Consider the following 16,522-nt stretch of genomic DNA (forward strand, 5'->3'; position numbering starts at 1 on the left):
ATCTTCCAGGTGTCGATATGTGCACCGAAATGGACCACGGCTGCCAGCACACTTGTGTCAGTATCCCAAGCTCTTTTTATTGTCAGTGTAAACCAGGATACAAGCTGAACGCCGATGGAAAGACATGCTCCGGTAAGCGGAACGAAACTACTCGTTTAACATGTGGTCTTGGTCAAACAGTTATTAGAGCTGTCTACATAGATAAAAAAAATGATCCCTTGTTCCTGAGCTTAGGTTTAACAATGTAAACTGCACACTGGATGGCATCAATTAGACAACATTGCTGAGTTGGAACCAAGTCGTGAGATTCAACAATGAAGCATCTATGTAATCTGGGTCCATGCCGAACATGTGCCAATGTGGGAAACAATGTGGTATTTGTTAGCCTGTACTGTATTACTCTGTGCGGAAAGAAATCAGTGCCTGGGAGGAAGGAGACTCAGAAATGGTAAATAATAGACCCCTACATATACATTTCTGGATAGGGTAGAAATAAAGTGTGAATGTGGCACTTGAAAACACATGTGTTACTTAGCTGGACTGGTTCCAGAGCTGAAGCTAGCTGTGGCTTCCTGCCACTGTGAATAGCCGCGCCTGAGTTCCCTGTTGCCAGTGCCAGCGTGTACAAGAACTTACCTTCCAGCCTTTGTTTGAAGGCCCAGACAACGTGTCTTCTTCTACTTCTGCAGTCATTGATGCATGTGCTGATGGGAGACATGGCTGTGAGCACCAATGTGTCAGTTCCCATGGGTCCTACACTTGCCGCTGCCGGACAGGCTATCAACTCAACCAGGACAAGAAGTCGTGCAGCAGTAAGTAACCCCTGCAATGTCTACCACTGCATGGCATCTTGAGGGGGAGGGGAATAGCAGCTTTGGGGTGGGGAGGGGATTTTCAGCAGGACAATGGCATGGGGGAGGAAGCTCACCTGCACCTTGCACACTTCAGCCCTGACCCAGATTGGGGCAGGGTGGAGGATAGTTATGCTGCTATTTCTATTTTTTTTTAAAAAAAAAAAGCCTGGGGGAGAGGAATCCAAATACAGCATTGCTTTAGGGCACAGCTGTTGAACCTCTTTCAGCCCAAGGGATGAACTTGGGAGCTGCTCTCCAGGGGGTGTATTCTGGTGGTGGGCGGGGCCAAAGGCAAAAGGGGCAGGGCTAAAATGTCAGCATATATCAGCATAAAGCTCTTAGTGTCAGTCACTAGGCCTCAGGAGAGGCATTTCAACCTTTTAGAATGATGTGTGCGTGTGTGTCAGGACCGCACAAAATCTGGGAAGCCACCAAACGATTGATAGAAATGAGTGTGAGACAAGGGGATGGGTTTGTGGCCATCTGGGGAACCTGGAAGGTTGTATTGGGATCCCAAGCCAGCCAGATTTGACATCCAGGTGCATCCCTTCTTTAGGGGTTGATCAAGGGGGCAACAGTCTTCACAGCACTGGGTTAGCGCTGCTCCGCTGCTAAACCTCGTGCTATACCTGGTGCAATGGTGGTGGCAAGTTGTCCTAATGAGTGGAGGGAGCGCGGGCTTTCTGGTGGCCGTTAGGCTCACTGGACCCACCCCCTCCCACAACTTCTGGCGACCCATAGGCGGTCGCCTTCCACCCAGGAATGCCCCCTGAATGGCTCCGAGCAAGGACAGAGTGGCTTAAGGGCTGGGCTGACTTCGCTCTGGCTGGAAAAGTCGAGGTAAGTCCCTGACTTTTCAGCCACGCAGCTTCACGTCTTTGCCCCGGGGTGGTTTCCAATCTTCCACACAGTGCGGATTTGGAGCCATCCCGGGGGCAAAAGTGACATCAAGTCAACCCCCAAGTGAAGATGGCAACGAGTAACAGCCACAGTCCCTTACAGGCTCACTCACCTGCTCGGTCTCTCATTGGGCAGTGGATGGCTCCCTCTCAGGTGTGCTGATCTCCAAAAATGTGGCCTTTGCAAACCATTTCTTGGTATCTCTTCCATTCAGTGATCAATTTTTGCAACTTTGGCAATCACAGTTGCCAGCATGAATGCGTTAACATCCTCAATGGATTCTATTGCCGGTGTCGTGATGGCTACACGCTGCAGGCTGATGGCAAGGCGTGTCGGGGTAAGTATTGTATGTGTGTGGCTGTGATGCAAGTTGCAATTGCACATTAGTGACACACACACAAGCAGGTGGGCTAAATCATTGAGAGCAATAGCTGCGTTTGCTTAATAGCTAGGGGTCCAAAACAGACATTTCGTTACATATCCGCCTAGCAGCTACATCTTTCCCCACTTCATTTTTACTCTAGAGTAGGTGCAGAAGGACAGCTCTGGATCTTAAAAGCTCCCCTCCCTATTCTAGGGTACCACTCCAAATTTGGCCCCCAGCACCTACTCTAGAGTAAAAATGGTGGGGAAAGATGCAGCTTATAGACACAGATTTAAATAAATGTCTGTTTTGGGCCTTGGCTTGCCAGATCACTGTTTTAAAACTAAGCTGGGGTGTTCCAAAATAAGATACAGTTCATATGTCATCAACAACCTATGGTTTGTTAACTGTGGGTTGTTGAAAATGCACTGAGAGCATGCATGCTGGTTTCTGCACTCCAGCTGTGATAAACAGCCCAGGGATGTTCTTTCCCTTGGTAGCGTATCATGATGTCTGAACCTGGGAATCTGAGGGTTTTTTTGTGACAAACAACCCAGAGTTTAAATGCATATGGAACCAGAATGCACGCTTGCTCCTGCTACATTTCCTACAGCCCATAGTTATCAAACTGTAGATTGTTGACAATGTGCAAACCGGGTCATCCAATCAATGTACTGTTGCCAAATTAACAGCTCTTCAATTTTCTGTAACTAATGATCACAATGTAATTCCAGACTGGACCTCAGTAGTTAATTCTATAATGGATAAGTGAATAAGTACTATTTACCTTTATCAGAGAGTAAGTCTTATTGAACACAGTGGGCCTTATTGTTGAGTAAATGTGCTTAGGATAGTGTTGTAAGCTTTCAATGTCAAATTCCATTTTGGATTTTATGAATGTAACATTTATGATACTGCTGCTTTCTTCCTTTTTTATACTTTTCTCTCTTTTGAAGATTATCCTGTCTGATGTATGAGAAATGTTCTCTTTGTTTGTAATACATTCATTTTGCAATAAAAAATATTCACCCCTCCCCACAACCTGTACAAGTGATGAGGCTGGTTTGTCCTCCTTTTATCATCCTTTACATAAGGAATGGGATATTTCACTATTGGCTCTAGATGCACTAGCATGAGTGTACCATTATAAATATGTTTAAAGTGATATTTCTTTAGAGGTTTAGTAGGGTGACAATATGAAATGGAAGACAGGGCTCCTGTATCTTTAACAGTTGCATAGAAAAGGGAATTTCAGCAGGTGTCATTTGTACATATGGAGAACCTGGTGAAATTCCCTCTTCATCACAACGGTTAAAGTACAGGAGCTATACTAGAGTGACCAGATTTAAAATAAGGCAGGGCACCTGCAGCTTTAACTGTTGTGATGAAAAGGAAATTTCACCAGGTTCTCCATATATACAAATGACACCTGCTGAAATTCCTTTTCAATACAACTGTTAAAGATACAGGAGCCCTGTCCTCCTTTTCATATGGTCACCCTAGGTTTAAAATGTGCTTATTCACTGTTGATTGAACGGTTTTCAGAGAGCCAAGTCTTCTTCACCGCATGGCCCTAATTGCTCTCTGCCTGACACAGCATAATGTGCGTTATATAACATAGCTGAAATCATTCCTGTGACTTGTGTTTCAGCCAGTGACCTCTGCAACAGTGTAGAGCATGGATGTGAATTTAAATGTGTCAGCACCACAGGCTCTTACCACTGTGTTTGCCCAGAGGGTCAGCAGCTACAGGCAGATAAGAAGACATGTAACAGTGAGTATCAGTGGCCAGACCTGGTATAGAATGCCCTTGATGCATGACTCCTTAATATACCTGGAACTATTCCCGGCCAGGACATCTCATGTAACCGTAGCCACAAACATGACTTCAAAGGAACGTAAGACTGGTAATGCTGATGTTTTGATCCTGACCCATCATAGTTCCTGGTGTATTTTAACTGCACTCATGGACAAAGGGCAACTGAAATGGTCAAGGGGCTGGGGCATCTCTCCTATCAGGGAGGGTTACAACAGCTGGGATTGTTTAGCTTGTAAAAAGGAGGGTAAGGGGAGACATGATAGAGGTATACAAAGTTATGCATAGTGTGGAGAATGTGGATAGGGAGACACTTTTATCCCTCTTTCAAAATACTAGAACTCCGGGTTTTCCCATGAAGCCGATTGGTGGGAGATTCAGGACAGACGAAAGGAAGGATTTCTCACACAGCACATAGTTAGAATGATGGGATTCACTACCACAAGACGTGTGATGGCCACCAATTTGGATGGCCTTAAAAGGGGTTGGATAAATTCCTGGGGGAGAAGGCTATCAATGGCTACTAGCCCTGATGGTTATGTGCTACCTCTGGCATCCAAGACAGTATGCCTGTGTACTCCTGTTGCTGGGGAACATGGGTGGGAGGGTGCTGCTGCACTCATGTCCTGCTTGTGGGTTTCCCATGGGCAGTTGGTCAGCCATTGGGAGAACAGAATGCTGGACTAGATGGACCCTTGGTCTGATCCAGCATGGCTCTTTGTATGTTCTTCTGACGTGATGAGGGTTTCATTAACTTTCTGGGTATTATTACACTGGATGTGCTGTGAGGGGTAGCAATGGCCTTGGAGAAGACGGAATAAAACCATGCTTCATTGAGGCGAGAGAGGTTTTGATGACAGAATGAAAGGAGTGGAAGTATTATTTGATCCTCCTATTCCAAAGGATCTGAAGTCATAACAAAGAGTTTTGTGTGCAATCTGCAAAGATTCTGTAAACCACAAGACAGTTTAAGAATAAGTTAAATACAGGCTGTGCAGAGTATGCAGCATGTCAAACCTTGGCCAAACCTGGAGACAGGTGGCAGCTGGGCGCTTAGACCATATAGTCTAAGCAGCCAAACAGGCATTACTTTAGATTTGTGTCTAGCAGCTACATCTCCCCTTCCCCAATTTTCTCAAGAGCAGGCACAGGGAGGAGATATCTCAGCCTGGCTGCTTCATCGCCATTTGAAACTCAATATGGCAAAAACTGAACTGCTTGTTTTCCCTCCTAAACCTTCTCCTCATCTCTCATTCTCTCTTACTGTCAACGATGTCACGCTTACTCCGGTCAAGGAAACTCGTAGCCTTGGCTTTATATTTGATTCCTCGCTCTCCTTTATTCCTCATATCGAGGCAGTAGCTAAATCTTGTCGTTTCTTCCTGTATAATATTGCCAGGATTCGACCATTTTTGTCTGTCTCTTCTGCCAAGACTCTCGTTCACGCACTGGTTATCTCTCGGTTGGACTACTGCAACCTCCTCCTCTCTGGCCTCCCCTCATCTCACATCAGTCCGCTGGTCTCTGTCCACCACTCTGCCGCTAAGATCATCTTCCTGGCCCGCCGCTCTGACCATGTCACTCCGCTTCTGAAATCTCTTCATTGGCTCCCAATTCATTCCAGAATCCAATATAAACTTCTCCTGTTGACCTTCAAAGCTTTTCACGGTCTAGCTCCTGCCTATCTCTCCTCTCTCATCTCACACTATTGCCCCGCTCGTGCTCTTCGCTCCTCTGATGCCATGCTTCTTGCCTGCCCAAGGGTCTCTACTTCCCTTGCTCGGCTTCGCCCATTTTCCTCTGCTGCCCCTCATGCCTGGAATGCTCTTCCAGAACACCTGAGAACTACCAACTCAATCACAGCTTTTAAAACACAGCTAAAAACTTTTCTTTTCCCTATAGCTTTTAAACTTTGAGTTTGTTCTGACTCTATACTGTTAGCTTCACCCTTCCCGGTGCCTGTTTACACTTCCCTGTGCCTGTTTGCATTCTCTTTCCCTCCTTATTGTTTACTACAACTTTATTAGATTGTAAGCCTATGCGGCAGGGTCTTGCTATTTACTGTGTTATCTGTACAGCACCATGTACATCGATGGTGCTATATAAATAAATAATAATAATAATAATAATAATAATAATAATAATAATATCTGGATCAGGACCCTACCATGTGGGGTTAGGAGGGTGTTTTAGATCTGGGTTGGGGCCCCTGCACCTACTGTTTAGTAAAAACGAAAAAAGAAGACGAGGTAACTGATAGGTACAGATTTAAAGTAATGCCTGTTTTGGCCCTAAAACACAGAGACGGATAAGGGTCCAAAGGACCAGAGGCAGAACTTTCGGTCTAAGCTGGGCTGGTGATCAGGTGAGTCTGTTAAGGAGCTTCTCCCAAGGACAAGTTGCGCAGGCTGAGAAGCTGACATGATTGTTAGCGCACAGTGGGTCCTGACTGGACTGTGGTATCAACTGAGAGCATTCAGGCAAGTAATGAAGTCTAGGTGGGCTTCCTTGACCCACAGTTCAGTCTGTCAAGTTTGCTGAGGAACCAGAGCATTGGTGACACAGCAGGTAAAGCGACAGAAACTGGCTTCTTGAGGCCTATATTTGACCCTCCCCCTTCAAATTAGTTCTCTGGAGTTAGGACTGGGTAGGAATCTCCAGAGATATGTGGGGCAAAAAAGTTTGTAGGCTTGGGAGCAAATTCTCTGATGTGTGAAGATGGGCACCTCAAAGCTTGGGGATGCCTCGACTGGACCTTTGGGGAATTAGAAAATGTTTTGTCCAAATTCCATAATGTCTTTCTTTACTCTTTTCTTTTTTTGGAAGGCAAGTCCAATGCTGTCTCACTCATTTCACCTTCCCTTTTCTCCTTGTGTTATAGAATGCAAAGCTGGGCACATCGATCTGGTGATGGTGATTGACGGCTCCAAGAGCGTCCGGCCTCAGAACTTTGAGGTGGTGAAGCAGTTTGTGAACCAGATTGTGGACTTCATGGATGTGTCTCCTCACGGCACCCGCGTGGGGCTGGTCCAGTACTCCAGCCGCGTGCGCACAGAATTCCCCCTCAACAAATACACGACAGCTGCTGATGTCAAGAAAGCAGTGCAGAGGGTGCAGTACATGGAGAAGGGCACCATGACCGGCTTGGCCCTCAAGCACATGTTGGAGCATAGCTTCTCTGAGGCGGAAGGGGCCCGGCCTCTTTCCCAGAACGTACCCAGGATTGGCCTGGTCTTCACCGATGGGCGCTCGCAGGATGACATCTCAGAGTGGGCCAGAAGAGCAAAGGAGTCAGGTGAGGGTGTGGTAAAATTGTGTCACTGTTAGGGGTGGGCAAAATCGGTGAGCGCTTGCCCTGCCGCTGCGGACACCTGACCCTGTGAGCCGACCCATGTGAGCCTCCACTGAGGCTTGTGATTGCTGGGCAACCATCCACCCTGGCTTGTTGCGTTAATGGTGGCCGCTACTAACCCAGTGGGGGAAAGTGCATCCCCGTCCATCTGGGAAGTACGCATTTCCCTTCGCTGCAATAATGGTGGCTGCCATTAGTGTGGAAGAGGAAATGTGCACTTTCCGGAGGCTCCGGAAATTGTGTGTCCCTATTCGTCCGTCCCCATGCCAATGGGGGCCTTAAAAGTCCTATTAATGCAAAATACAACATAATAAAATAGAAAACCTTTAAAAGTTTAAAACAGAATAAAACCAAAATTAAAAAAACAGAGTAAGAGCCAGGAGCTGTGTAAACACCTAGAAATACAACTGATTTAAAACAAAACTGAAGGACTGAAAAGAGGGCCAGCCTTCCCATAAGGTGGGCTGAATCCACTACCTTAGGCAGCCGATCTGGAAGGGTGCCGGGAGGGCCATGGGTCCTGAAGCTGCTGCTGCCGCCTCTCAAAGTGAGGCATAGTGATGGCTCTGGAGAGCTGCTCCGGCCTTTCCTCTGGGGCGTCAACGGCTGCAACAGGGGAGTGCTCGGTGGCTCCCTATAGCACTGCCTACCTGATGCCTTGCTCATTCTGAGGGGTCCTTCATGAGAACAAGGCCCTGGGAGGGAGGTGGCCCTGGAGATCGCCTGTGCTGCCTCCCTCACACAAAGGACCCCTCAGAGCAAAGTATTGAGGGGAAGGCAGATGGAGGCAGCTGGCAGGTTGGAAAGGGGAAGGGGGTGGCGGTACCTTACGTGCTTCCTCCCTCCCCTTTCCAATGGCTCACACCCTCTTCCCCCTCCCCATGCAATGGCTCATGCTCCCTTTTTTTGCCCCCTGTGCAGTAGTGGTAGGTTGTGGTCCTCTCTGTTCTCCTCCACATGGTAGCAGTTTCCAACCCTCCATCCCCTGGTGACAGTGGCAGCAATGGTAGCGAGGTGGGCCGGTCTAAAAAGACTGGGAAAAGAAAAATATCTTCCCCTGCTTCCAAAAAGAAAACAATGTAGGCGCCAGGTGAGCCTTTCTGGGGAGGGTTTCCACTATCAGGGTGCCACCACTGAACAGGCTCTCTCCTTAGTTGCCACTTGCCTCACCTGGGGCACCTGGAAAAGGGCTTCTAGTTGTTACTCATAGTTCTGCAGATGAGGTATTAAATACACATCTTCTCTCTGAATTGTTTTGATCAGTTCAAGCCCTTGATCCCTAATTGTACATGTTTTGCTGTATGACTCAGTTTATTCAGATATTACTTTACGGCATGCTTGATTAATCGACAACCAGCCAGTGGTTAAAGTTATTTAATTTAACTGCAGCTGCAACCTTTCAGTGCTGTGGTCTGTACTGCTGGAACTAATTTCAGTAAATGATTAGCCAATTTATTGCTTTCACAGATTATAACACACTAGAAAAGTAATATTTATTTGTTAAACGAGCCTGTGTTCCTCCGGATGTAGTTGGTCTGATTCCATCAGCTTCAACCAGCCTGGCCAACGGTCAGGGAAACGTACCCAACAACATTTGAAGAGTCATCCCTTGATCTGACCCAATATTGGGCATGTTCAGACAACACACTAGGCCACTAACCCTTTTGCAGCAAATGGTTAGGGAGTGTGTTTAAATCATGGTTATGTAGCCACCATGGTTAGGAATGGTTCATATGACATGCTAAGTCATGGTTCATACAACATGCTAAGCCATTATGTTTAGCTCAAAGTGTTTAACCACAGTGGCATAGCGTGTTGTCTGAACAGGGTCATTGTATACTCTATTCAGCAGAGGGTTATCACATCATGAGCTACCGGATTCTTTTTTTAACTGGAGATACCAGGGATTGAACCTGAAACCAATTCTCTTTGCCACTAAGATATCATGTTGTCAGCTTCTTTTTAGAAAGGTCAGATCTCGTCCACATCTGCTTAGTATTAACAATGCCAGGGCAGCCCAAGGCATTTTGCTGTGTAAAACGAAAGACAAAATGGCGCCCCCTCTCATTCCATGTACAAAAGCTGACTGGACTGGCAGATGAATCTGTCTTCTGCACTAATGATGGCACAGTGTTTTCCACTGAACTTGAAGGCAGCAGGCTAACTTACTGGGCGCAGAGTAGGCTGGAAGTCACATGGCTCTCTCCTTGTATACTTTGCATCTGCTGCCTGAGGCAATTGCCTCACCTTGCCTAATGGTAGGGCCAGCCCTGAACATCTGCACTACAAATTGATATTGTATTGATCTCTGCTGAACTGTCATGGGTTCCCTAAGGAATCCTGGAACTTTCAGCTTGGTGAAGGTCCCGAAAATTGCCTGTTAGAGATCCCAAGTCCCTTCAGCACAGAATTACAGTTCCATGGAGGGAGAAAATGACTCTTCAAACCAATTTTAGGTCTGCGTTGTTATAGATGGGCTCTAAACAGCTCCATGGGCAGACTATCTGGGATGGCAGCCCTTTCTCTAATGGCCTGGGCAAAGTAACATGGACAAAAACTCCTCCATATTTGGCAGGCAAACCAAAAGCTTGCTGGAGTATTCCAGCCAACTGATCTGCCTCTGTGTTTCTGGGCAGTGTCAGGAATTTGTGGCTAATTAGCGAATTTTCTGGTTTCCTCCTGTTATTGCCAAAAAGGAAAATGCATAGTCTCACGTTACAGTGCCTAGAAAAAATGAGGCCACTGTGCTCCTTTCAAGTCAGTAACAGAATTCCTAGAGATGAAGAGAAGCAATGGTACACTGGACTTTCTGATCTCTGCCCAGAAGAATACAGGCAGCCCGGGTTTTGCAGTTAAACCTTAAAAGAGGAAGGGGGTGGAGAAAGAAGCAGAGTTCCTCCTCTGTCAGTTCTACGTCTAGAAGCTCTTGCTTCTCATCAAAGCTGTGGCTTATTTGGTTTTTTCAGTCATCTGGATTCAGACTTCCTGGTCTTGTTCTTCCCCATAGGTGGGAAAGGGCATAAGCATGATGGGAGGAATAAGGCAGATCAAAGTAGACAGACACACCATGTTTAATTAAGCCACTTATTACTCCTGCGCTCGTGAGTCTAGAGCTCTGTATTGTCTCGTACGGTATTCCAATTAATTGTCTAGATTAAAGGGCATGTCGGCCTTTGCCAACCAGTGGCCCTCCAGATGTGTTGGACTACAGCTTCCATCATCCCCATGCTGGCTGGGGCTCATGGGAGTTGTGGTCCAACACATCTGGAGGGCCTAGGTTAAGGAAGGCTAGGATAGGCTATTGGGCCCCCTTGGGAGCTCAAGTCGAGTCCTCAACAATAGGAATGGGCCAATTTGGTCTAGTTTTTGGCCCTTGTCAACTTCGCCTGTGTTCATTCATGACTCCTTTCCATCCTGTTTCCATATGAATGTGCAATTAAAAACACACATGAAAATTTGGATGCATTTTCTAATGCATTTTCTCCCAATATATGCATTTATGGGCACATTTTATCTAAAAGTACACATTTTAAATGCATTTTTGTACAGTCCTTGAGCCAAGAACTGCATCACAAAATGCAGAGAAGTGCAGAGAAGTCCAAGATGAATTGCAGGAGATCTCTGCAGGCAATTTTAAAAGATCCTAATCCCTGAAGAAGGTCCAAAATACATGGTAGAGGGCCAAAATGAGTTGGACTACTTCAAAGAATAAACTATATATTTTTTCCAACATCCTGAGACTTTGTCTCTTTTTTACCATCGATTTGAAAAATAAGGGCATAGAAATTCTAATTCTCCTTCTAAACCAGCAACCGGTTTGGTTGCAGCCCCAAAGTCATCTCTGAAGCCTTAATGATAAATAATTTGTGACTGACACCCATATTTAAGATGGTGCCACCAAGGTTTTCCTGTACTGTGTATGAGTGCCGTTACATAGCTCTGTGGATTGAGGTTCAGACAACTGGCCAGAATCCCAGCAAACTGAACTTCTTGTATCCTATGCAGCCTTCCTCAACCTGGGGCGCTCCAGATGTGTTGGACTACAACTCCCAGAATGCCCCAGCCAGCTGGCTGGGGCATTCTGGGAGATGCAGTCCAACACATCTGGAGCGCCCCAGGTTGAGGAAGGCTGCTATAGAGACTTAAACTTTGATCCATTATATGTTGCTGGAATGCAGGGATTGTCATGTTTGCGGTTGGCGTTGGAAAAGCTGTTGAGGAGGAACTGAGAGAAATCGCTTCTCAGCCAGTGGAACAGCACTTCTCATACTCGGCAGACTTCAACACCATGACTCATATTGTCGACAATCTCAAACTCAACATCTGTCCTGGTAAGTGATGGTGGGAAGCGGGGGGGTGGGGGAGGGGACAACAAAACACTTCATTATTATGCCAGCAGCATCAGGTACTTGAATTTACTCAATCCCATGAGTAAATGGTTCATTCCATATTAAATCATAAGAACATAAGACGTACCATGCTGGATCAGACCAAGGGTCCATCTAATCCAGCACTCTGTTCACAGTGGCCAACCAGCCATCGGTCAGGGATGAACAAGCAGGACATGATGCAACAGCACCCTCCCACCCATGTTCCCCAACAACTGGTGCACACAGCCTTATTGCCTCGAATACTGGAGATAGCACACAACCATTAGGGCTAGTAGCCATTGATAGCGTTTGCCTCCAGGAATTTATCCAACCTCCTTTTGAAGCCATCCAGATTAGTGGCCATCACCACATCCTGTGGCAGTGAGTTCCATAATTTAACCATACACTGTGTGAAGAAGTACTTCCTTTTATTTGTCCTGGATCTCCCACCAATCAGTTTCATGGGATGAGCCCAGGTTCTAGTATTTTGAGAGAGGGAGAAAAATGTCTCCCTGTCCACGTTCTCCACACCATGCATAATTTTGTATACCTCTATCATGTCTCCCCTTAGTCTCCTATTTTCCAAGCTAAACAATCCCAGTTGATGTAACCTTCCCTCATAGGGGAGATGCTCCAGCCCCTTAAACATTTTAGTTGCCCTTTTCTGCACTTTTTTCCAGCTCTATAATACCCTTTTTTAGGTGTGGTGACCAGAACTGTGCACAGTATTCTAAGCATGATCACCCCATAGATTTCTGTCCTGCCCCAGCTAACACTTAGTATCCAGATTATTTTGCACTAAATTTAATATCCTTCTAAAATGAGGAATCAGGCATCATTATAAGCAGTCCTGTGGCCAAACATTTTGCAATGATTTGTCTGTCTTTCCTCATCACTTGTATTAGATTTCTTTTAATAATGAATTGTGATGGTGGATGTGGCAAATATACCTAGATTCTATATGTAAACTGTTTTCCTGGGACTTGATTACACACAATGCCCACAGCCTATCGGCAATAGAAGCTTGCTAGAATTCATTCAGTTTTATTTATGTGCAACTTTCCTACAGATTTTGACTTTCATCTGTGCTACTGTATTGCTTAGCTTGGAAAAAAGGAAGCTAAGGGGAGACATAATAGAAGTGTACAAAATCATGCATGGTGTGGAGAATGTTGATAGAGAGACATTTCCCCCCTCTCCCATAATACTAGAACCTGGGTTCATCCAATGACCCTGATTGGTGGGAGATTCAAGACAGATAAAGGGAAGTATTTCTTCACACAGCACATAGTTAAACTGTGGAATTCACTGCCACAAGATGTAGTGATGGCCACATATTTGGATGGCTTTAAAAGGGGGTTGGATACATTCCTGGAGGAGAAGGCTATCAATGGCTACTAGCCCTGATGGCTATGTGCTACCTCCAGTATCAGAGGCAGTGTGCCTGTATACACTAGTCGCTGGAGAATGTGGGTGGGAGGGTGCTTTTGCACTGTGTCCTGTTTGTGGGTCCCTGGTTAGCCACTGTGTGAACAGAGTGCTGGACTAGATGGACCCTTGGTCTGATCCAGCAGGGCTCTTCTTATGTTCTTATATGGAGAACGGGCTTTCTGCCACTAGAGATGCCCTGAATCATCTGAGAGTCTTAGTGCTATGCTTTACATCGGGATGAGGGGAGGTTAGATGGTATACAAACCTATTCCTAAGTCTTGGTCTACTCTGCAGCTGAACAGTGGTTTAGTGTTTCACCTGCAGTAGTGCAACCCCATTGTTGTATCTCTTATGGAGAAACTGTTCAAGTGCTGGATGCAGCCAAAAGTGCTGTTATCAAGTGGCTTAATTTTTTTAACATCTTGACTGACCGCAGCAGGCTCTGCTTGCACACCCAGGGTCTTCCCTGAACTTAATTAATGGCTATCAGCGAGTCAGAGCAATTGCACGTGCCAGCTCTCGTGTCTCCTCCAAGCTCATACAGGAGTCTGTCGTAAGCAAAGAATTATTTTCCTGACTTCTTTGAGGTCATAATTGTAGCCCCTGGACAGTTTTTACCATGTACAACACATGCACGCACAGAGCGAAAGAGAGCTAATGGCATCTTACATTTCAGTTATCTTTAAGTTTTCCCTGGCATAGTGCAGGAGTCAACATCAAGGAAATGGTCATTTCCAATCAACTTGGAGAAGAGACTGTGGTGGAGTGAGGGCCCCCTGGTGGTGTTGAGCATTGACAGAGGATATCTGATTATTTTTCTAATGCAGTTTTATGATATTTCAGAGGAGGGCAAAGGGGAAACTGAATTCCGTAACCCGTGTGAATGTGAGGCCCTGGTACAGTTCCAGTCAAACACTCTTGCAATCCTGGAAGACCTCACTGATAAAAATATCCTTTTTGGTATAACTTTTGGAAAGCAAATTTTATAGTGGCCTCATTAAACAGGAAAGTTGCTCTAATTCCTGTTTTGGCAGGATTTGGAATTGATATGTTGAATATCCCATCGCTTGGGTTTTAAGAAGGTATTCTCACAAGGGATTGGGCACATAAAAGCTAGAGATGCTGGTAAGCACTCACCGTCGCACCCTAACAAGTGTGGCAGAGCTCCTGCTGAACATTCAGCGGTTAAATCCAAGTAATTGCCATGAAGGATTTCAGGGGAGAGAAGGTAGTCTGGTGGCTGGACTGATGGGTTTGGATGGGAAAATAGCCAGGCACAAATCACTCGATTTTGATTAGGCAAAAATGGTTCTCCAATGATAGTGTCAAGGTAGCTAAGTTTCTCTTGTTAGAGAGAAACTTAGCAACCTCGACAGGGTTATGGGCCAGCCGAGACGAGTGAGAGACCAGTAGCAGACCGTTGAGTTCAATAACGCCAGCTGAGACGAACCGTGGAACTGACTGGAACCCTGGAGCGACTGGTTAGTCGTTGGGAAGGCAAGGAAGGCTACTTCGATAGCCGTTTGTCTTGGACGTCAGTACGGGAGTCTGAAAGCTGGACGAGGAGGCTGAGTTTGCTGACTCTAATGCCGAGGTTTCTGAGGAAGGGAGCCGGTCAGACGTGGAAGAGTCAAGCGGAGTAAAGGTTGGAATTCAGCTTGGGACGATGGCACAGGTCCAGATGGGTACGCATGTTCCCATGGAGCAGTTAACAGACAGTAACTATTTGTCCTGGTCATTTAAGATGGAGATGAGGTTTAAGATGGAGATGCTACCCCGTTTTCACATTCCATCAGCATTCCATGTGGTGATGGGACCACCTGTTTGCTGATTGAACATCTCATTTCTTCTTGTAGGAAAGGCAGAATACAAATGTAAGAAATATCTAAGAGGGGGGAAAAACTACAAAGGCCGTTTCTACACCAGCCAGAAAACGTGGGCTGGTCACAGCCGAGTCCCTGTGTGTTCCTCCTCCCAGGAGGAAAGAGGGAGGAGAACGAGTTTTCCCAGGGATAAGTATTCCCTGGGAAAATTGAATTCTTCCTGCAGTCTTTGGATCGTCCCAAGACCGCGGGACATGTGGCCATCCATCCTGGCTTCTTCCCTCTTCCCCGCAAGTAGCAGGGAGCAGTAGAGGGAAGGAATTGGGCTGGGAGGAATTGGGGGGGGAGGAGAGCAGGGTTGGGGCTTTTTTTTTTTTTACTTACGTGTGAGTTGGAGCGCACGTGCACTCAGCCCCTTTAAAAACAAATTTAAAACAATGGCAGCCATGACATCCTCCTTCCTCCTTGGATGTCGCACCCACATGTGGACTAAGGGGAGGATCTCACAATCAGGATATCACGAGATTCTCCCCCTCTCTTCCTCTACACCAGTATTGTGTAGAAGGGCCAAAGAGTCAAGGTGCACATGCAAGACAAAACAGGTAGCTGCTGTCTTCAAAGGGCCACTTCTCCGTTCCCTTTCAAGCTGAGGTCAGAGCCATGTCACATTGGCTAGTCACACGACAAAGGTAATGTCAGAAGCAGTCATGTGACAGAACGGGCGCTGCAGTGGCTCCCATGCTGACAACGTAACATGAAACGATGAGGCCTTAATTGGTCATTCGGAAAAGACTTTGAATTGCCTTCGGGGTTGAGTCTCAAAAGCAACTGCTTGAATGGGTCAAAGCTTCACAGGAGAAAACACCTGCATGGACAGGGAAGGTGTAATCTCCATGTAATGGGCAGTATCCAATTGGACACTAGTGCTAAGGTAAATTACGTTGCACTAGCATAAGGGGCATCTAGCATAACACAAAGACTGTTAGCTGTGTGATAGGATTCCCTGGAAAACCGGTTGCACCAGCTCACACTATTGGCATCGTGTTAGAGGTGTCCAATTAGATACTGCCCCAGGCTTGTTAGTCAATCAGGCGGCTCTTTTCTCATATTCCGTTGGGTTTCATTTTGCTTACCTTCAAGCTGTGGTCTTCAGTTGCCTTTCCTTTAGCATGAAATGACTGTATGAGCTATGTATTGGCTTCCTTAATGCAACCACTTGCCCAGATGACTGCCCGACTTGACCAGTTGGAAAACCAGATCGCTGGCAAAAAATGATCGCCACGGACACCCACCCTACATTTGGGACACAGATTCAGCCTGTAGCTCATCATCGGCATTCCTAGACCCGTTGTAAATGGTCACCTGTTCTTATATCACAGGATCCTCCAGAAGGGAAGAGAAACCACCCCCTCCTTTCCTAGGTTTTCTTTTTTTAAAAAAAATAAGACAAAAAACCTTAAGTTGGACTCGAATATTTCTTCCCCTTTGCCTGAGATGGACAGTTGGGGTTAAGCTGGGGCAAAACTGGTTCAGCCCCACCAGGCGCATACTTCAGAGCTTGAACAGGGAGTGAGATGTAACAGCACCTTCAAGAGCTACTGGGATTGGTCAA

General features: G+C 46.2%; 1 protein-coding gene across 2 annotated transcripts in view; it reads left to right on the plus strand.

Moving 5' to 3' along the window:
- Window positions 1-16,295, plus strand: part of MATN4 (matrilin 4) — a 52,594-nt gene extending 36,299 nt beyond the window's left edge. Inside the window, exons 4-11 of one of the 2 annotated variants that reach the window (XM_063120111.1) lie at window positions 10-132; window positions 690-812; window positions 1,969-2,091; window positions 3,770-3,892; window positions 6,816-7,229; window positions 11,465-11,617; window positions 13,931-14,035; window positions 16,127-16,294. In XM_063120111.1, the coding sequence (XP_062976181.1) occupies window positions 10-132; window positions 690-812; window positions 1,969-2,091; window positions 3,770-3,892; window positions 6,816-7,229; window positions 11,465-11,617; window positions 13,931-14,035; window positions 16,127-16,185 (1,223 nt within the window). In that variant the 3' untranslated portion in view covers window positions 16,186-16,294. Of the gene's footprint in view, window positions 1-9; window positions 133-689; window positions 813-1,968; window positions 2,092-3,769; window positions 3,893-6,815; window positions 7,230-11,464; window positions 11,618-13,930; window positions 14,036-16,126 lie in introns of both variants that reach the window. The other variant, XM_063120120.1, reaches the window with a different exon arrangement.
- The last annotated feature ends 227 nt before the right edge of the window (window positions 16,296-16,522 follow it).

This window comes from Elgaria multicarinata, chromosome 1, assembly GCF_023053635.1.
Source record: "Elgaria multicarinata webbii isolate HBS135686 ecotype San Diego chromosome 1, rElgMul1.1.pri, whole genome shotgun sequence".
Lineage (NCBI taxonomy): Eukaryota > Metazoa > Chordata > Lepidosauria > Squamata > Anguidae > Elgaria > Elgaria multicarinata.